We start from the raw sequence: 21,019 nt of genomic DNA on the forward strand, positions 1-21,019 counted from the left end.
GATAAGGATGTTAAGACAAAGGCAGTTGCTAGACATGGGAGGGTAAGTGATGTGGTCATCTCAGAGTTTGTTACACCTGTTGGTAATGAGACTGTCCACGACTTTCACCATAGCTACCATTCACTACTGCTACCCTTCATTATGGAGAAATCTTCAACGTTTTACCCTTAGGATGTTTATTCTGTACCTCCGTAATGCAACACAAACTTTTGATTGATTTTGACGTAAGAAATAATTGATACTTACGACCACAAAACTGCAAATGAAATTGGCTTGGCCTAAGGGCAAAACTACTTTGACTCCTGGTAATAGTCTGTGAAATGAGCATACGCTCCACGAACTCTGCATCTCACCACAGTTGCTTCTTTCTGATTAGGGAAACCAATGTACCTGAACCCTGGGTGCCTGTAACGTCCCCTATTATGACCTCTTCATTATGTCCAGTAATACATGCCTACATATGTATAGATCCAAGCGCCCAGGTAATATGGCTGTAATTTGTGGAGATAATTGGATTTGATGAAATGCAATCAACTATATACACAATGAGTAATCCAATTTTTCTTCACAAAATGAGGTTTTGCTCTGTGCCCTTTGTGGTGGAAACATTCTGCCCTGAAAGCCACACCCTTGGGATGATCCCTTTCTAATCTGTTCCCAAACTGTATTGGATTAGATGTGAAATACCGGGTGTAGGGAATGTGTTGGACCTCTTGTTAAAGTTGGAGGCCGGCAAATGAGAGTAGTGCCGTGATTTGGTTACTATCTGATGGGGAGAGGGGAAAGGTGTTTTCGGTGTAATTATCCTGATCTTCCTGCCCTTTCTCCCCGGAAATTGCAGCGCCCATAAAGAAGCCACGCTAACAGAGGTGTCCCTCAGACTTGTAATGTGATTGGGATTGAACGGGAATTCCTATGTATGGAATCAGCAACCCTTGTCCAACACAGGCATTAAACAGGGGGATAAAACCAGTCAGTGTGTGTAATCACTGCTGGCAGACGGTGCTGGTGATCAGGAGTTTGGCCTGGTCTTACACGGTGTATGACAAGACTTCCTCATAAAGCCAATACATAACTTAATACGTGAGGGAGAAAGAGAAAGTTGGCTTTACGTGAAAAGTTCACCTTCATAAAATGTTAGATGTTATCAGAAGGCAAGAAAAACTTAAAGCTGACAAGTTTCACCCCTCAAAAATTTAAAAGCACTACATGAATTTTCCAGGTACAATATAAGAATGCTTGTTATAGGTATATTTGAATGTACAATGATTAAGATTGAATGAAAGAATTGAAGGACCCACTGTAAGCATTTCAAAGTCACATTTTTGGCAGTAAAGGATGCATTGCTTTCATAGGAACATATTTCACAGCATTGTTACAAGGAAAGTAGGATGAAAGGTGGCTTGTCCTTGTTGTTGCTCCATCAATGCGGACAAGGCCTCTGTCAGTGGCATGTCACATCTAACATTACCAATGATTTATCGCCTCTTTAATCCAACTCAATCCCCGATTGTCTGCAGACAGACAGCCCCAGTGGTAACAATTAACATCAGAACCTACCAAAATTTCAAAGGCTGCGTCCGATTGTGAAGAAACAAAGGGGTGCCACTGGTTTCCTCTGGCTTGCTAAACTGTTCATGACCCTGTCAACCCCAGCCTTGGCAGAGAATAAAAAGGCCATGATGCAAGCTTTACAAGTTCTAATTGACTCACTTGTGCTCCGTAGCACATCTGACTTTCTAAGAATGTTCTAGACTAACAAAAAGTGTGAGCAACATTCTCAAATGTAGAAGTATTGTTTTGCATCATCGCATGTATAAATGTATATAGAACTGAACATTGTATCATTATGTTTTTGTCAATGATAAAATGGTTGAAGAAGGCTTAAAAGCCGTACAGTATATCATATAAAGATTTGTAAATAAGCGGTAGAGAATGCAATATTTGAATCACATAATGCCACATATCATAACCCACCAGCTCTATACGTTTGTTGTTAATTACATACTAGCTGCATCAGGAACTGATTTGTTTCAGACACTGCTGGCATACTCAGAGCTGACATTTTAAGAATGACTGACAAATATCAAGAAGTTTTCCTGTCCAAGTGATTGCCTTGGGTGTGACAGCATGTTAACAATGGTTGTTCCCTTCCTGTTCCTTCAGATTGATGGGAGCAGGGCTGCATTGTTTCAACACTTTTCTAATGTCACCTTTCTCTTTATTTATGCTGGAGGGTGATATGCTGATTGTTATCTGTTGAAAGCATCACATCGAAACTTGCCGATTCTTTGTTTCAAACATTACTCAGATATCTTAAAGTTACATCTCCAATATCCAAGGTAAAATACATTTGGAAATCTCAGACATGTGCAAAGGGACATCTTATTTCCTGTGTCTCACCATTGGGGACAGACAGGGACTAGTTACTAACTAATCCAAGCAAGCATTCATTTGGGTATCACCTCTGCCCTAACATACATTAATCATCGTAACGACCTGTCAAGTTGTGCTTAAGGCATTATAAGCCGGCCACACCAACAGCTTATCAAAGCATAACTCCCTTTGTTTGAAAAGACAGTCCCTTTGGCACCTTTCATTACAGGAGATCGGTAGCATTTATTTACACCACCTTCACCTTAAGTCACAATCATGTATCTGTTGAACTGTTCTTGAAGAATGCAGCTGTAGGGATCACCTGGCCTATCAAGTTTCTTTTAACTATCCATTTTCTATTGAATTACACAAATGACAACCTTGGATTCATTTGGAATGACATGATCTATTTCTATTAGAGAAAAGAGTCCATACTAACAAAACGATCAAAGAATTTGTGACTTTTTGTAAAAGACATGGAATATATTTCAATTCTAAAACCCAACATTGACAATGAGATTTTTGCCAAACTACCTTTGTTTGACATTAAGAATTCAGTAGAAAAAGGTTAAGAATAGCATGTGATATTTACTAACTTTATGCGGACACAAAATAAAGAATGTTACAGTACAACAGTGTTCATCAGGCATTCCAACTCACCTGACACAAGAATGCTTTGGTAACAATTTGACAACCTGCCCTGGAGCACCAGCCTAGAAAGGAACAAAGACCTACTTGCTTTACAAAGGATCACATTCATTATCACAGCATGGGAGCAGTTTGATACAGTTGTGCACTTATGTGAAGCGACACAGGTACAACAAAACGACAAATTGCAAATTGACTTGTAATTTGGCTGTAACTAACAGCCGAGGAATTCTTCATTCTAGACACTTGTTGGGTGAGTAAGGCAGGGCCACAGTGGCTATGTCAGGCATCCACCTAACTTCTCCCATAATTGCAAAAGTCATCTAATTATGTTTCTAGAGTTTCAGTATGACAGGGGAAATTACAGAAAATGACTGGTTGTCTGTTTGCCTTATCATTCCATCATTTATGTCAAACTATGATAGTTATGGCATAACATTTTTAACCCTCTCCCTGCTGCCTAACCCCGTAACCAATAAAGAATTGGTAACCAAACAGCCAATGCTACTTCAGTATGCAAAAAGTTTAAGTAAAATAACCTGCACTTGTAACTTTTCACAGCTCTAAATAGAATTATATTTCTTAAATGCTTACTGCTGGTGAGGGACAAGAAACAAACTCACTCTCAAGCAGTTTGTAGATAATAGATGCATAAATTCTCAATTACATGTACAACCTGCATCCCCTGGGTGTCCTAACCCAGACTAGGGGTTGGCCTAGGAGCTGTAAAAACATTCGTCTTGTGTATTGTATGTTTGTTCCAAGTGCAATAAAGATGATTTTAAGTCCATGTATGTATGTATCATATGATGTAGTGTGATACATAAGATAACAAACCAGGATAGTGAGTGGATTAAAATCTTGCATAGCTTCTTTAAAGGAAAGTGGACAATAGTTTTCTTATTAATGAAGGAAACTTTGTATATAATTTTACAGGTGATTCCACTCTTTCAAATCTGTATTGCTGATATTATGTTGTCATTTGAATTTGCACATCAAATGTTCAATTGTTGTCACAGCCTTCAGTTACTTGAACCAAATCTACAGAGACCTACAAATTTTATGAAAAAACCTTCTATTCACTGGAATGGAAAACAAAAAGTTAGGTAGTTCTGGAATATCCCATTACACTGTGGTAATACGTTTGGCCTCTATCTACAAGTAAGGTGTATCACAAGCATATACAAATCACACACTTCAAAAACATTAGAATGTCACACACAGCGTTCTAAAAAAGAATAAGTCGTTTGCTGAAGTGTTGATTGGTGTTCACAATTATAGTGAAGAAATCTCTGCACCCACCTGGTTGCTGACTTGGTATCGTCCAAAAGGACGCCCGTTGGTTGCCGTGGATACGTGGCATCGTGTTATCTTGAACGTCATCTTGGTAGGTCTTGACATCTTTCTATGGTTTATTTTCGCGTTTATGATCTAGAAACACACGGTTTAGTGGTAAATGTGAGGTGTCTGTGCGCGCGTGTGCTGTCTCCACGAAACAGACATTTCTGGGCCTAAGAGATAATATGAATATTACTTGTAGTTAACTTGTACTTACCGTCGGATTAGACTTTGCTGTACTAGACTCTGTTGCTTCCCCAGCCGAGGAATATGGTACATAAGTGACTGTTACTAACGCTGTGTGCAAAACTTCCATCCACTTCCGCCATGCCGGTGGATCAGGGTGGGGCATTCTGGGAAATGTATGGAACATCGGCGTGCCTGTCCGTTCTGGTGTGCGTGTTTGGTTGTTTGTGTGTGTGTGTGTGTGTGTGTGTGTGTGTGTGTGTGTGTGTGTGTGTGCGTGTGTGTGAGTTAAGCACAAATTACCAGAAAATTGCGTCAAATTAGAACTTCATAGCATTCAAACCGCTGCTGTGTGTGCATTGACAGAGGGCTGTTTCAAACAAAAGAAGGGTTTCACCGGCACTTGCCTTGGTGCTGATTTGCCTTCCGCTGTTCGCCATTCGTCCAATACATTCTGGATATGGAGACGCTGACCACTAACAAAACGCAACCAAAGAAATTCGATGGAGCGACATTCAAAAGAAGTTGATTTGATTCTCATAACACAATTAATGAAACTGATGTTAACATAATTCATATACGTTATATACACAGGGCAGTATGTCAGTGGCTTGACAGCTTCCTTTTTTTCACTATCATTTTGGGTTTAAAGAATTATCCATGAATTACAGAGCAGACAAGCGTGCGTCAGACCCAGGGCAGCTGTACTTACAAGTAACTTGAACAACTCCTTCTTGTCATGTAGTACACGGAGAAGTGGTGTCTTTGGCAGCTACAGAAGTCCTGTTTAACATTGACGTCCCATTTGACGTACCCAAAAATCGAAATTTTGCAGATTGAACATAGATCATGTCCTATTTCTCCCCCGGAGCCCTCTACCCCTGCCTCGTTCGGTTCTAAAGGTCACATCGGCTTTTGATGGATATTTACAGGCCCGTGTCAACCAGGTCCGGTGGAAATTGGGTTTGAGATGAGTCCACGCCAGACATGGCTTTAAACCTTGGGGCTGGATGCGTGAAATTGAAGTCTCAATTTTTCTCCCTTTAATGAAAAAGCGCGTTTACTTTGTGAAGCAATTAATTTGCGGGGGAATTGCACCCCGATGTCTCCCCGTATGGACTGCGCAGTCCATTGTCCATTAAATTTGTATTGATGCATTAGGTGTGTGCGGTCTGTCCGCTGGTACTATTTACCGCTAAGGGTCTTCCCGTGCGGAGCAAATGACCATGCCATCGGATGAGAGTCTGCCCCGCTGGGCCCGGTCAGCCGGCGATTTATTTCCGGCCAGAAAATCGATAATTCCGAAATGGTAATCATGAGCGAATGTATCGGGACGGGAAAATTCTATTAAACGAAACATTAGGGTATTACGCACTGTAATGTCGATGATCGTGCAGAGTGGAAGCGTTGTGAGTCACCATCTCTTTTTAGTTCTATTTATCAGTTTGTGCCACGCGCCAACCTTTTTAGATTTCACGGGGAAGCATTAGATGACTTAGACGTTATCAAGGAGAGCTCATCTTTGCAGGGGTTTTGTGCAATGTAGGCGATATTGCACGTAAAATTGGGATGTTTTGTGGAAACGACATGGACACAAAGAAACACGGATAGCGAGTAATGTAGTAAATGGCTTTTAACAATTTGGGTTACACAGAAAATCGCGGGGTTTGGAATGGCAGTGGATTGTGATAGATGGCAGCCACTCTGTCCGTAACCGACGCAACGGTGTCCCCCGGTGCCCGTTTTTTCGGACCTAATATAACGGATAGCTTTACAATCCTCTTCCTGATAAAATGAGTCCAGATATTCCGAAGCTACGCAGGAATCAAATCGAATCTTGTAAAGTGTATCCTACGGTTCTAGACATTTACCTTTGCTTGTAATCATTAAAGATACAGGTGGTAAGATTTATTCTAATTGTAAGAGGAGAAAACTCTTTTACAAGCTCTGCAGGTGTGTAGGAATTTGCCGCTTTCTCAAAATGATGTTTATGTCTTAACCATTCGTGAATCGTCAAAGATGTTCGGTAAGACGTTCAGCTTTGCCACCACAGCCCACGGGCCATTTTTTATCATCTTTTTCCCTCGAGCCAATCTATAAATGGTTCGATCCAAATGTTCGCAGCGGTGCTTGACTCTCGGATAGACACGGGTGCTTACAGGCCGGTAAGCCGATCAACTTAACCGGCACGCCGGTAATTCGTGCTAATGCGATTTTCACTAATTCTGTTTGGCGAATCCTCTGTTATTACAGCGCATTAGAGGGTCTTTGGAACTGTTATTTTAGTCGACATCAGTTAAAAGAGGGGGAGGTTTGACGCCTGAAATCTCGCGATCCGACAGGTGCTCCCTTTTAGCGGGGGTTTGACTGCGAGTGGGACGTGTAAATACACAGATTATACGTAATGCATTCAGAAATTGCCATGTAAGACATCCTTGAATGGCTCCTCGCGTGTCTACTGACAAAGTTAAGTTTCAAAGATAAGTTCACAGGGAAGGACAAAAAGTAAACTTTGCTGTTGGGAAGAAGAAAAAGCGAGGGGGCAACTGTAGATTCAAACAAAGATGAAAAAAACGACAATATCAAGCTAAAGCAAATATCACACAGGCCAAGACGTTTTGATTTGAATCAATTCAATATCTATTTTTCTTTTTCTTTTTGCTTTTACACTAGCAACTAATCAACATTTCAGACCTATACTAGACTAGTAGCTCAAAGCATCACCGAGAATCACGCACAGGTCTACGCAAAGTGCCGGCGGCCGTCCGTAGGGCGAAACCATCTCTAAAACACATGGCAGGGGTGGACCGTAATTAAGGTCAATGGAGTTTATCAGGTTATAACTAAAACTTATCCTGATATTCAACCAATTGAAATAAATTCTGCTGGAGAAAGAAAGTGTCTTTGTCATCCAACTGTGCGTTCAACATTAATTCCCATATTTGCATACTTCTCCACACAATTTTTAATGATCCAGCTCTGATGAGAACAGGACGGTTACGATGGTAACAATATTTCCATAAAACGTGCATGCTGGCGAACGCGTAAAAATGAGTCCTAAAACTCATCCTGTCCATATAAGTGCCGCCTCTGATGTTGTCACCACTTGCTTCCTGGTGTCACTGAAAATAATTCTGTATCAGAATATTTTTCGGGTCACCTGCAAAGATGATAGACTTGGTCGCTATCGGTATAGTGTTAACTGACGGTAAAAGGTGAATAGCAGTAGCATGGAATGTACATAGTCGAAGGGCCAATTAAATGCTCTAGAACACGCTTATTTAAAACGCTAAAACGACGCAAATATTCGATGCTTGGCCCTTCGACTATACAGTCCGTTTTGCCAGAAAACTTTCAAACACAAAATCACATAAACGGAAAAAGTTGATACTTTTTTTTATTTCATTTATTACAAAATCCTGGTCTCTTATTATTTTGTTAGTAGGAGCATCTATTGAGCTCCTGTGACTAGGTCATTGAGACAGTGAGTTATCGTCATGCGGCCAAGGGTTGGCTGCGTTTGGGTATCGCTGACTATAAACACATGTAGTCCATATGGCACGGGGCGACCGCAGACAGCCGACGCCAGTGCCTAACACGTACCAGGAGTTGGAACCGTTTTAAACCTCGCCCGTGACGCGGGCCTACTGCTGCGAGCCTTGACTCGTGTACTGTGTGGTATATTTGCCTTGTTAAGTCTCGTTAAAAAGTCGAAACAGATAGACGCAAACAACACGCAGATTGAAGGACCACTAGCCGGAAGAGATGGCGCGGACCTTGCCAGGCCGTGGAGTTTAGTAGGAGTTGAAACAACAAGGTGAACAAATCGGTAGCACCTCTCGCATTCCGAGCGATCCGGAGGAGACCTGCTGTCAGCAACGCTCGTCCATCAAATCGTTTTTCCGCTTGTCAGATCCAAGAAATCAAGTCAGGTTGACAGGTCCAAAAGTCAGTGTAACAAATCTCCGACAAAAATTTCAAGGACGCCTCGTCGATTAAAACCAGTCGAATCCATTTGCAGTGCAGAGGGCTTGTTTGTGAACCCCTTGCTCAGACCTTTCTAAGCAGCAAGGGCCACTGACAACCATCTTTCGTTGTTCCGCACGATGGTTTACTTAGCGAGGTTGTAAGCGCCCTTCTGTTTTACCCGACCCCACATCTTGACAAGCGCCTTACACCCCACAGATATTTACTACTGAACCCTTCTGTTTAATGTCCACACTGGTAAACCTGTTCCGCGCCACCGCCCTACATAAACTTGACTTTCCAGTGGCGGAAAGAAAAGTTTGACGGAACTGTCAACAGTTTGGGGAGAAGTCCGAGGAATGCACTTTGCCCACCGGTAGATGTCTGACATCGCCGCAAATTTGTTGCTTTTGGACGCGTGATTGGAGCCATATTGCACGAGGCATGCAGTTGTTTCTGTCCGTCAGAAGGGGTGGGGGCTAATATACTACCATGCACTGCATTTACCGCGTACCTTGCACGCTTCATCAATATTAAACATTCCCATAGGTTTTATTTGCACACCCCCCCCCCCTTCACTTCACCGGCGGGTAGAAGCGTTCGGGGAGGGGAGGGGTGTGTAGTTAAGAGTTGCTGGGTCGTGCCAATTTCAGGGGTATGTATCTACTTATTCATCCATCCCCTTGCGGACGTGTAGGGGGTGGTGTGCTTACGGATGTGGGGAGAAATTCCGAGCAGGATATCACCCGCTTTGGGCCTTAATCCACTCCACAGGTCTCATGGACACTGTAGTTTACACTGGTACGTAACAGGACGCACCGCAATAGTTTCCGGCTACTCACTAATGTACTGGTGGACAGACAACAAATCCGCCAATGACCCTGACCTTGGACAACATCATGATTTCATCGCTGTTTAATTCACCTTGTGGTCATTGTAATACAATATGTCAGTCTTCGTCTTGTGAAAACGTGAAAGTACAGGCACACTGATATTTGTTTTATGAAGTGGATCCTCTTTGTTGAGAATTCGACTGCGATGGCATATATGTGAAGTACTTACAAATAATGGGAAGGCCAAAGGTCATATGTATGTGTGTGGTGTGTTAGTGTTGGTGTGTCCATCAGCTAGACAGGTCAGAGCAACTGATTAATAAGAAAGCGAGGTTGAATGGATGTGCCGTTATTGATATAGAATGTGGAAGACTATATTGAGAGTCAAAACTTAAACTTTTTAGTTGCGATCCGTGTACGAAGAACTCATTGGAAAATAAAAAGTTATCTTGTTACTTGTGGATACCAATGACGTGTGGTACAGTAGCGGTATCGGTCGCAAGCCAAGACTCGTCAAGAACAGATTGATGATCTTTTAAATACTTCTACGTGCATTAATTTGTACCCCATGCACGTTTGTTTTCCAAAATTAGGGGCGTGAAGCTAAAGTAAACAAACATACCATGGAGCCAAACCCCGGCTCAGCTGCCCTGCACTCGGTAATCAACTCCAGAGTCCCCCCACCAGATTATGAAACGATAGCGGAGTTATGGTGTTTGCAAGAAATTCCAATTTGTAACGTATACCCTCACCTCATCAGCAATAATTACGGACTTAGCGGTGAGACACAGATCAGACAGGAGTTCCTTGTGAGCTCGCATCCTGGTGCCCGTGCCCTGGGGAGGCTCTACTTTCACGGGCCGCGACAACGCCATGGAAGCGCGGAACGCGACCATCATGTCTCGGATGCTTTCCAGATTACTATCTGGCTGGGTCGCCAGAGAAATATGTCAGTGATTTGTGGGAAACAAGGATTCGTAGCGGTGTTCAAACCATTGCTGCTAATGCCAATGATGACGGATATAAAACTTCTGTCGCCCTTTTTAGGGACAAAAAGAAGATGGCTGCCGACCACCAGAAGGACTTCAAAGCTTCTCTTGTACAAGCGAAGTGGTCGAGACATAACGAATACATAACTTTTTTTTTTAATAAAACATTTATTTACATACCGAAAAAAATCAAGTCTCTACTATTGAACGTTGTTGGTGTGCTTTGTTTGAACCTTGAAAGACTCACATTCCGCCTGCTTAGTAAAGGCAGTAGCTTATTTGTAACTTCATAAAGACTAGTACAAATGCATACGTAGCAGAACACGGCAATCTTTGCATGATTATTCAGGAGTTCATGTTGTGTATTATAGCAGATTGCAAACGGCAGCGGGAAGAATTTACCCCGAGGGTTGGAAGGATGGCAGTGATCAGACCGACAAGTGTGCACCTAATTTAGATGTCTGCAGGATGTAGCGAAGGTCCCAAAGTATGCGAGAATGTATCATTGCAACATTGTGCGTCGGTGCGTTCATCTGGAATACCACTTATATTGAATAAGCCAACAGTAGCCGCAGGAGAAATTGTTGGGCATAATCTTAGGACATTTTCTTTTCCTTACATCGTTCTTATACTGTGCGTGTGGTACTTTGTGTAGTTATATATACAGTATATGATATACTACATATCTTCCATTGCCACAAGCTATTGTCGCATTCTGACAAACAACTGTCCAATCAAGGTAACAAGATAGGAAATGTTCCGCTGTTCACCCGTGCCCGAAAAATGTAAGGTTCTAACCTCTAGCTCACACAAGACACACAAGGCCGATAGTTTCAAGACGATAGTTTCAAGGGTACTTTACTGAAGTTTCGCACACTGCAGGGAATAAGCCATTCTATAGTCGGTGTTCCGGCATGTTAGTTGCATACTTTATGCTATTTGATTAAAATTCTTCTGAGCAAGTTGATATTTATTGCCATTTCAGGGATACTAAAAACGGTGAAAAAGAAGTTCTGACTTAGTGGTTTTTAAACTTTCATCATACTGTATCGACTACTCAGATTTCTAGCGGTAGCCTAAGATCATTACAGGATCTTACAAGTCTTCTCGAACATATTTAAATATCTATGACTATCGCGCACCCCATTGTTGGTCCTGTCGTGGCCTGCACACATTCTGCTTACTCCCACCAGGATCGTGTTTTGTTTGCAAGTCCAAAAATCCGCGTGAGTTTACAGAGACATGCAATGGCGCATGGCCGCCGCTTTGTAAAACGGAAGCGGGCGACTTAACCTGTAACTTGCCCAACGGTTCGGCCCGATTTAATTTCAAGGGTCTCGCCGCGACCCCTGCCGCCTCTCGGTCCCGTGCCGCACGACTCCGTTGCGCTCTTTTGAAACTGAACAGAATGTGACTGAAACTGTAACTGTGTAACTAGTCGTAACTCTAGGAGACCTCAAACGAGACGCCACCTCCTGAAGATGTAAGCAAAAGCTGCTCTTTTATTCATTTCTTCCGCCCTGTAGTTTTAAAAAGGATCGCACCTTGTGAACGGCAATGGAATAAGCGAGATGACAAGAATCGTAACACCAGGTCATATACCACAACGACGCTTCCCTTCCCTTTCCCATGACCACCCCCACCCCCACCCCTGGAAGTCTAGGGACGCGGCGGGTCACTTTCTTTCCCAGGGAATAAGGATTGATCGTCCGAAACTGTACTTTTATGCAGATTTTATTACAACTTAGTCTTCTTTACGACAGTATACTGAAACATCACTGTCACGATAAGACGAACATTGTTTTAAAACTTTTAGTTGCTTGCCAATATCAAAAAGGAAAGAAATCAACTTTCTCACCACTTTTACATCCCATACATCCCCAAAACAAAAGAGTTTCTAGTGCGCTTCTTGTATGTGCTGCGTCAGGTATCTGTACAAAGTACACTGAAAGTACACTGAAGAATATGTCATCATGATATGTAGGACGCCCACTGGTGGCAGTAAGCCACCCATCACGAGTTACAGGTGTCTCCTGCGTCCCAGGTATGTCACCTGTTTACGGGTCTCGTTAACTCGGGTCAGCGGGTTAAGTCCATTGTTGTCACGTCCATTATCCAGGGTAGCAAGGTCCAAAAATCAATTACCTTTATTGCATTACGCTTTTATTAAAGGCTCTAGATATGGAGCTTATACTAATTAAACAACTTACCCTGATAGGACGTAGCTATTTATCATATAAAGAAAGAGGATTGACATATAAGCACAGTGTGGATGGGGGACAACAGGCTGAAACATGGACCTGTGAGGGGTTTCTTTTCTGGCACAGATTGAATTTCCATGCTGAACACAGGTAATTCTTCAAGGAGATGGGACCGCTCCCTGACAACTCAAGACAGTAACGGGGCACCTGAAGTGTCGTGTAGACAGTGGCTGTATCCACGAACATAAGTTCTTGTTGGGGGAGGGCGTGGTTACAGCCGAATAGCAACAGTTCTTTCAGCGGCAGACGCAGCCTGGCAAATCTGTTTATAAACATGGCTCAGCGCGGTCCCTACATTCTGTAAGCACACAAAGGTCACGTCGACAATTGATTTCTAATCCTCGTTTTCCCCAATCCGCTCCATTCACTGTCCCGTGGAAGATCGTGTTGCCGAACGAATCCCAAAGAAAAACAGGATTGTAGCTGACCCCGCCGGACCCTTCGCTTTTAATCGGCGGGCGATCGAACTCCCCCTGGATTATCTTCGGGGGACTGACACGGAACCTGGCCGCGCTGGGGAGGGGATATCCGACACCGGGGCACAGGTGAATGTCGCCCCACCGCTTTACAAACCGTAGACAATACACAAACAGATACCGTAAAGTCATACCCTGGAGTTTTCCTCCTTGTATGCGTATTTGTAGCATAAATACCTCCGGCTTGTTTATCTTGTAGTACTAGATGGACTGTACGCCCTTCTGCTTTAATGGGTGACTCCTGGAGGCGGCAGTGTCTTGTATGACACAGTAAGCACACCGAAGACCAAAACCGATCCGCTTGTACCGCCATTGTTCTCCACTAATGTACACCACTGTTTATTGTACTGTGAGTTGTGTGCGGGGAGGCGGCGGGACACAGAGTGGGTGTAACGGGAGCGGAGTTTTGCCAACCCCACGGGGACCCCGTGTTACCCGAGCGGAAAGTATCAGTGTTTGTGCCGTGTTTTGTAACAAGTTTGGTACCCCCTCGAAGTGGGATCGTGCCTTTCAAGACATTCAAAGTCCTCCTAAGAGCACGACATTGTAAGGAGATGCGCTAAAAATAGTGGGCCAAAATCGCCTCGTATTGTTTATAGGCGTAAACTACGCTTGTACTCTTGGTACTCACTATGCTCCTACTTGCCCAGTGCATATGATTACTTCAAAAACAGTTCTATTGTCCTTCAGCCTTACAACACATCCATTGACAGCAGCTACTGAAAAAGATGGCATGCGGAGGAAAAAGGTCATGAAAATCTTTACATGTCGCAGTGACAGACCGACAGCGTGTTGACAAAAGGCGGCCACGCCAGGCTACACCAAACCGAATTTGCCCGTGAGCCCGCGACATATTAATCGGCAGTAATCGATCGCAATTACATCTCGCCGTGCGTACGATGTGTATCGTTATTTCCGCGGTGCATATTAATCATATTCTCCGCGATTGGCTTCTGCGAGATTGAAAGAAGCGCGTTAGGAGGTACGGGAACCTCGGGCTTGAGGGGATTTTTTGGGTCAACTTGACCTTGGTCATCAGACCTCGTCGCGTTACAAACCACCGTCAGTTTATTGGGTAGCAAAAAATCCTGAGCTAATTTCATTTATCTGTGATTTCCTCCATGCAGCAAATGCGGCCATTTTTGACCTGATTTTGTCAATCTACAGAAGTGCCTGGAGGAGGTTAGCGCACACCTCTACACACGCTGACACGGGCGTCTCCGCACAACACTGCCGTCACTCCGCCGTGCCCTGCCGGGTACATCACACAGAGGAGACGCACACAGACACATCTCAGCCGAGATTTCCCCCCAGCTACAAAGGCAATGAGGTCGTTTATAGTTTGATACAGGATGAACCTCCAAAGAAAGGAGATGAACCCTCTCTACTGCTGTCAAGACCTCCTGTCAGATTGCCCCTGGGATAAGTCTGTGATTGATCATGGCTGCCATTTCTGCAAATGGATCTAGTTAACTACAACAAAAAGTGTTAATTAGATTTACAAAAAAGCTCCTTTTGGACACACGCATTTGTTTTGTTTGCGCCAATTTGTATGTATCAAGGGGGCGCGGACAACAAAATGTTATGACTTCACACGTAGTTGAGAAGGTGTCAAGTCATAATGAGGGGGGTAATTTTGGTACTGTTTAATGGAGAAAGATAAACTGACGCGTCAGTTAATTTGTTCACACCTTGTCGACAACGCCTTGTACGGAGTTCAGCGCGAGAGTGTGGGACAACAAATGCGCCAAAATTAAGTTTCAAGCCGTTATTTTCCAACAGGCTGCAAATCAACAAAACGTGCCCCACAGCTCCTTGTCGTGTGGCTACAGTAAACACGACACTTATTGGTCAACACGAGCCACGGACTCTGCGCAAATGTCCCAGTAGTGGCCAATCCGAGCCCTCAAACCCTTGGGACTAAACTAGTAGCAGACAATTGCGCAGTGCCGTCTGCCGGGAGGCCTGGTACTGCAGCGTTTCTGCACCTTCACATAGAAACGGTTTGCATTTGTAGTGGAGGGCCAACGAAGTGTGGTTGTAGAATAAAAGTCAAACACTGCCCTATCCTACCTTCTCAACGGTAAGACTCTTGGCTTATCTGAGGCGTCTGCCTGATCCAGCAAGACAATGCCAATCAGGGGAAGTGGTCCCACACCCACCGAGGCGGGGCCTCATTGTCCCTGTCGTCTGTTCCCTGCTTGTCATGCACAATAAATGAATGTTAACAACTCATCGCCTGCCAGTCATTTTGGCGCGTGTTTTGGGTTGTACATAAATTAATACGATTGGCGAAGTTAAGCGGAACTGTCATGTCAGACCCTTGTCCTCGTGACGTAAGGCATGTCGACACCACAGGGAGACAGGCCACTGTTGTGAGAGGGTCGGAGGCCGTGCACCCCTACTAGTTAACTCCCCCCATCCCCATAGTCGTCTGGCCGTGTTCTTGGGACCCAAGATGCCCCTGTGTAGTGCGGCGTGAGGAGCACCGACAGCGATCGTTTACATTGTAAATCAACACCGGCGCGCTGCGCGTATTTTGCAGCCTTCTCGGGTTGATAGGCATCAGTTCGACTTATCTCGCCGTGAGGTATAGACCGTACACCGAGGGCTCCTCATAATCGGCCTACCTCACGAGAACCACAACTCTTGGAAGCCAAGCCGGTGACACGTTCAAGTGCCGCTGGTTAGGGAATTCTACTCTGGAGAGTGCTGAGTGTGAGGAAACATGTCCAGCATGTCCTACGCACAGTTCGGGTACACATACCCGTCGTCTTCTCCGGTAAGTGGTGCCCGGTAGTCGTCACAGAGTCACTTTCTAGTAGCGCAGCAGTTTAATCGGTGATCTTACCCATTTGCCCTCCCCCATCGACCCCTGCAAGCTCGTACCTATAAGATCACCTCCTCATTTCGATTTTTGCTGCTCATTTGCATCGCCTGACCCGAGGAAGCCGGGCCCGACTCACTCTTTGTTGTGTTCTCTCTCCACGGCAGTTGCTCATGTCCAGCCACGCCGCGTCGTGCTGCGAGGCCGGGCGGCCCATCATGTCGGACCCGCACACCGGCCAGGCCGTGTGCTCCTGTCAGTACGAGGGCAGGGTGGCCGGGCTGGTGCCGCCGCGGGTCGGTGAGATGTCCCTCAGCAGCGTGTACGGCTCGCCGTACGCCGGCCAGGGCTACATCGCTGCTTTCGGGGCCGATCCTTCCGCATTCTACTCTCCCTTGGTAAGTAAAAACTGTTGACTTCCCCATGGGTGGATTTCTGTCACATGCGAATGTTGTATGGCTTCCTATTGACTTTGTATGGCTCCGTTTACTTCATGTGGCGGACACCGTTAATCATCATGTGCTCGGCACCCGTGTTCCTAATGTTATGTTTGACCGTTGTGTACAGGGGAATCCGTTCGAGGCCATGAAGGAAGGTGCCGAGGCTTGGAGAGCGAATCTTCAGCAGCCCACCGCCTACTACCCGTACGACCCGACTCTAGCCGGCGGTGCGCCTTACCCCTACGGCAGGTATGCACTGTACATTTTACATTGTTCTGCTCCACGCACCACTGCATACCATTGGGATTTTTAAACCTTAAACTCCACAGATACGTTAGAATAATTTAGCATTGAGTAAAACTGTTTTGTGATGTTGTTGCAGCTATGCCGCTATGGACGGCGCGCGGAGAAAAAACGCCACCAGAGAGACCACGGCCACGCTGAAGGCCTGGCTACTGGAGCACAGGAAGAACCCGTACCCCACCAAGGGCGAGAAGATCATGCTCGCAATCATCACCAAAATGACTCTAACTCAGGTGTCCACATGGTTCGCGAACGCCAGGAGGAGACTCAAGAAGGAAAACAAAATGACATGGTCGCCGAGGAATAGAAGCGGGGACTCGGAAGGTGGCGAGGGGAGCGACATTGACGGGGACGAGGACACCGAGAGAGAGGGTCGCGACGGGGACAGGCACGGCAGCGACAAAGGTGGGTCACGAGCAGAAGTGTTAGACAGCCCAGTGTTTGTGTTCCTCAACGTTCACTGAAGTTTAAACACGGTGTGTCAAGATTGGAACCAAATCGGTTCGCATCATTTGGTGACCCAGCTGCGAGCATAGGCTCCAGTGCACCGGTAAATATTTCATGTGGATCGACCTTTTTTTGGAATTAACCAGTGTCTAGTTTGTTTACCACTACTAATGATATGTTTCCCACTTGTGATCCCCACAGATGTAGAGGACGTGGATTTGGACGATATTGACGTCGACGACGACAAAGTTTTCGAAGATTCCACAAACCAAGGCGAGGAAAGCAAGGACAATGAATATGAACATAAAACTGGTTCCAGTTCGGACATTTCCCCGCCGCAGCACCGCACAATTCCCACGGAGTCTACCGAGGACAACACACGTGAAATACAGAGACAGAGAGAAACACAAGCGTCAAGCCCGTCCACGAACTCGCCACCCCCGGTGGCACCCAAGCCCAAAATCTGGTCGCTGGCGGACACGGCGACCAGTACCGGCCCGACGACGCGCCCGGACGCTCCCAGAACGGTCGTGACCAGCGGACTATCACACAGCTTGTTCTCCCGGCATAGACCGTACGACAGACCCTACGACTCTGTAGCCAACTTTCGGCAGTGGGTTAGCGGACTGAATGGATTTTCACAACCGCTGCGGATGCAACCGCCTTCCACTATGACTCTATCGGGAATGTACTCTGCCGGATCTTTGATTCGGAGCTCGCCGGCGGGAACCTCTCCTCTCTCCAAACCCGCCGATCACACAGGAGCGCCCAGACCGTCCTCCCCAACAGCCGAAAAAGGTGAGACTCGTTGCATATCTGTATTGTGTGTGTGCGTTGTTAAAAAAAGTAATGCCTTGAGGTCATCGCAGCTCGTCCAAACTTTCGTTCATGATAAATTGGAGTCGTTAAATCACTGCGAAACGTCCTTATATTTCTGTCTTGTCCAATGAAATCCTATATCTTACCACACGATTGATACTATGCAGGACTCGCTGCCTCAAGCTAGGCTTCTTTCATTTTCTTCGGAATGCGTCCGTTCTAGTTTGATGGTACAAAGATGTGGCTTTGTAGAGAATTAGTTAACATGGCTACCTGTCAAACTGCACAGACAACGGCCGTAAATTTGTCATCATTTACAACCCTTGTGGGTTGATAATAACATGTAAAACGTTGTATATTCACACTTCTCGCTTTCGCTTCTTGCAGTAGACCCCGTCAGGATAGGAATCGCACAGCATACTTCGGAACACGAACTGGTCAGGACAGCGTTTAGACCGGTACAAAAGAGGTAAGAGTGAGGTAAATTGCCCCTTTTCTTGTCTCTCTAGCTGTTGTTCGCACTGTGGTCTGTGTGTCTGTCTATTTCGTTGTCTGTGCTCACCTTCACTTCTCAAATCATTATTTTCGCGAGAAATTCTTCCTTTCTGTTTTTCGGCCTTATTATATCGACCACCTTGCGCTGGATAATGAATAGGGTTTCCAAAGAACAGTGAAATAAGAAGCAGAAGGGTTTCAATGGAAACGATTGTTTGTTAACCTGTAGGGGTGACGCCATATGGTGGCTTTCCCCGTGTAGAAAATTATGCCGGTATTTTCAGGATCTAAAAGGCGTTAATTTTTTATCTCATCAGATGCATCCCCGTCCAATCTCAACCCCGTGAGTTTGACGCCGCCGTAGCGCTGACCAGTCTATCGTCCAGATAGCCGCCCGCCTACGGGCCCCACCACCCACCGACCCCGCCAACCTGTCCCGCACCGTCCGGTCACACCAGGCATGTGCCCCACCTCAAATAGCACACACCAGCTTACAAACTATGAGTATTGTAAAAGCACAACCTGTGTTTGTTTGAAATGTTTTCTTGCTGATTGGCATTCGCATAGATTGTTACATTCCATGAATGTTTATTTAAATGTATTGCCGTGGAAGAGAATTTGTGGTTTGTCGCCTGACAGAGCTCCCAGCGACTGGAAAAATGTATTTGTTCTTGTAACCAGATATAATAATAGGAATCCTCAGTTCATACTGCAGTATAATCCAATGAAATGTGTTCATTTTACTAAATGGTGATCAATGCACTGAAATGGAAAAAAAGAGATTTACCTCTCTTTTGTCAGAAGGAATATAGGAAGTATTGCTCCAAATTCAGGGACGTTTTGTTGAATACAATCTGTCATGTATTTTTGTTCGGACGTTAAACCGACACTTTCCAGTGTTATCAACTAAACGATCATGTATAGGTAAATGGTTACACAGGTCACGCGTTAAACTATGGTGTCTTAGAAACCACGATATCTCATAACTGGTACAAGTATTGTTTTATGTACTGGGCAGTGTCTGGCCATGAAGTGGACGCTTGTATGATTTTGTATCGAATTTTGTCTACAGTTAAAACTGTCCATATACCGTGACTACGCGGTTTTTACAAGTGAGAGCCCCACTTTGCGACTGTAACATTTGGCGAATCATCGACCAAAAAGCCATTTTCTGTCGATTTATGAGTAAAGATTGTATTGTGTTTAAAGTATTTATCACTGATTTGTGTTTGAGGTGTGATTGCTTTTTAGCTTTGTTTGTTTCCGTCCTTCACATCAGTATACATCCATTAAGGTTGGTTAGGGCAGACTCACCAGTTGCCAATGAATACATTACGTTTTTGTGAAAATGTACATTACCGTGTGTGAAGACTGTAGAAAGCAGAGCATTGTGATTTATACACTAAAACAGGTGTTTCTATGTAACGTATCCTACCATTTTCTATTGTACTGCTGCGTTGTATATAAATTCAAACATAAATAAATGTATACGTTACATGTAACCGAGAGAGGCGTGTTTTGTTGTGCGATGTTGCGGGGAAGGTTTTGTGTAGTGTAGGTCTAGTCAGGTGCGTGTCAGATAATCTGTTGGTACAATGGGCGGGGGAGAACTCTATACTTTGTAACCTCCCACATAGATCTTACTGTTGATGTGCATTTTCCTTACTTACCTGGACTTGGCCTTGAATATACACGGTTCATGTTAGCGAACCTATTCCTTTAGTCAGTAGTTCTCCAAGCTACTCTTGCTTCTCAAGCAGTCTCTACTCTCTGCTCCCCTTACAAAATTGAGCCCGACTCATTTCTCCCTCCATTCCTACGATTTCTTCTCGACCTTGGTCCTTGGCCACCCGAAGTGTCAGAATAATAGAGACGTGTTTGTCGTCACAACAGTTCCGTTGGTTAGGCGCAGTTCTGGGGAGACTTTCTCTTGTTGATCCTTCGCCACTGAGCGGTAATGAGGCGGGGTTTCATCAGAGACCCCTTTATTTCAACGGCATTCACGGATAAAGGACGACTCCAATGTTTTGTAAACACCCACTAAAACCACTGCAATGATACCCTGTTTAATTCTAAAGGTAAAAGTCACTATGAATCATCGGAAGGAACAACAACAATTGTGATTCTACACTTCATTTGACAAGCCACGTCGGTACTGAAGAATGGTTGAGTGTAATGTTCTGAAATTGGGTGGATTAACTGTTGGTAATGATTATTCCCCCGTAGCGATGAACTATTTCTGTAATTACTGTGTGTTTATTCGTGAGAGCACAGACAGGGTTGCCATTCCCAGCCGTTCCTGCAGAGATAGACATGTTTGGCAGGCTGGAGGGGGGTGGATGGGACATCATCACGTGCATGTTTTAAACGTGTTTGATTCATCATGGTTAGAGGTGATGGGGGTCTTTCATCTTCATATGTCAGCGCACACATATTGATAACACCCGCCCGAAATCTCTCCCTCAGGAGCGCAAGCCTTCCTGCCTTGTTCAGTCAACTGAATAAATATGTTGGGCCCATGTCCTGGGCGTCCCACCGTTGACAGGCGCGGTGCGTTTGGCTTGTATGTTTGGAACTAGTGCAAACCGTGAAATATTTCCCCCGTCAGAAAACAC

The 21,019-nt window shown here is 44.8% G+C and overlaps 1 protein-coding gene and 1 long non-coding RNA gene across 8 annotated transcripts in view; one reads left to right on the plus strand and one right to left on the minus strand.

Moving 5' to 3' along the window:
- Positions 1 to 4,729, minus strand: part of LOC136439099 (uncharacterized) — a 41,688-nt gene extending 36,959 nt beyond the window's left edge. Inside the window, exon 1 of one of the 4 annotated variants that reach the window (XR_010756489.1) lies at positions 4,580 to 4,729. This is a non-coding gene — a long non-coding RNA (uncharacterized lncRNA). Of the gene's footprint in view, positions 1 to 4,326; positions 4,550 to 4,579 lie in introns of those variants that run through there. The other 3 variants (XR_010756487.1, XR_010756490.1, XR_010756488.1) reach the window with 3 other exon arrangements.
- Positions 4,730 to 15,338: 10,609 nt separating this feature from the next.
- LOC136439100 (iroquois-class homeodomain protein IRX-4-like) lies at positions 15,339 to 19,906 on the plus strand. 4 transcript variants are annotated; one of them, XM_066434282.1, is made up of 7 exons: positions 15,339 to 15,855; positions 16,068 to 16,298; positions 16,468 to 16,589; positions 16,723 to 17,048; positions 17,292 to 17,888; positions 18,297 to 18,389; positions 18,722 to 19,906. In XM_066434282.1, the coding sequence occupies exons 1-6, from the start codon at positions 15,802 to 15,804 to the stop codon at positions 18,380 to 18,382; spliced, it is 1,416 nt and encodes a 471-aa protein (XP_066290379.1). In that variant the 5' UTR covers positions 15,339 to 15,801; the 3' UTR covers positions 18,383 to 18,389; positions 18,722 to 19,906. The 4 variants fall into 4 exon arrangements, with proteins under 4 accessions (XP_066290379.1, XP_066290376.1, XP_066290380.1 ...); XM_066434279.1 differs by having other exon boundaries at positions 18,297 to 18,378; XM_066434283.1 differs by having other exon boundaries at positions 18,300 to 18,389.
- The last annotated feature ends 1,113 nt before the right edge of the window (positions 19,907 to 21,019 follow it).

The sequence above is a fragment of the Branchiostoma lanceolatum genome, chromosome 7 (genome assembly GCF_035083965.1).
Source record: "Branchiostoma lanceolatum isolate klBraLanc5 chromosome 7, klBraLanc5.hap2, whole genome shotgun sequence".
NCBI lineage: Eukaryota > Metazoa > Chordata > Leptocardii > Amphioxiformes > Branchiostomatidae > Branchiostoma > Branchiostoma lanceolatum.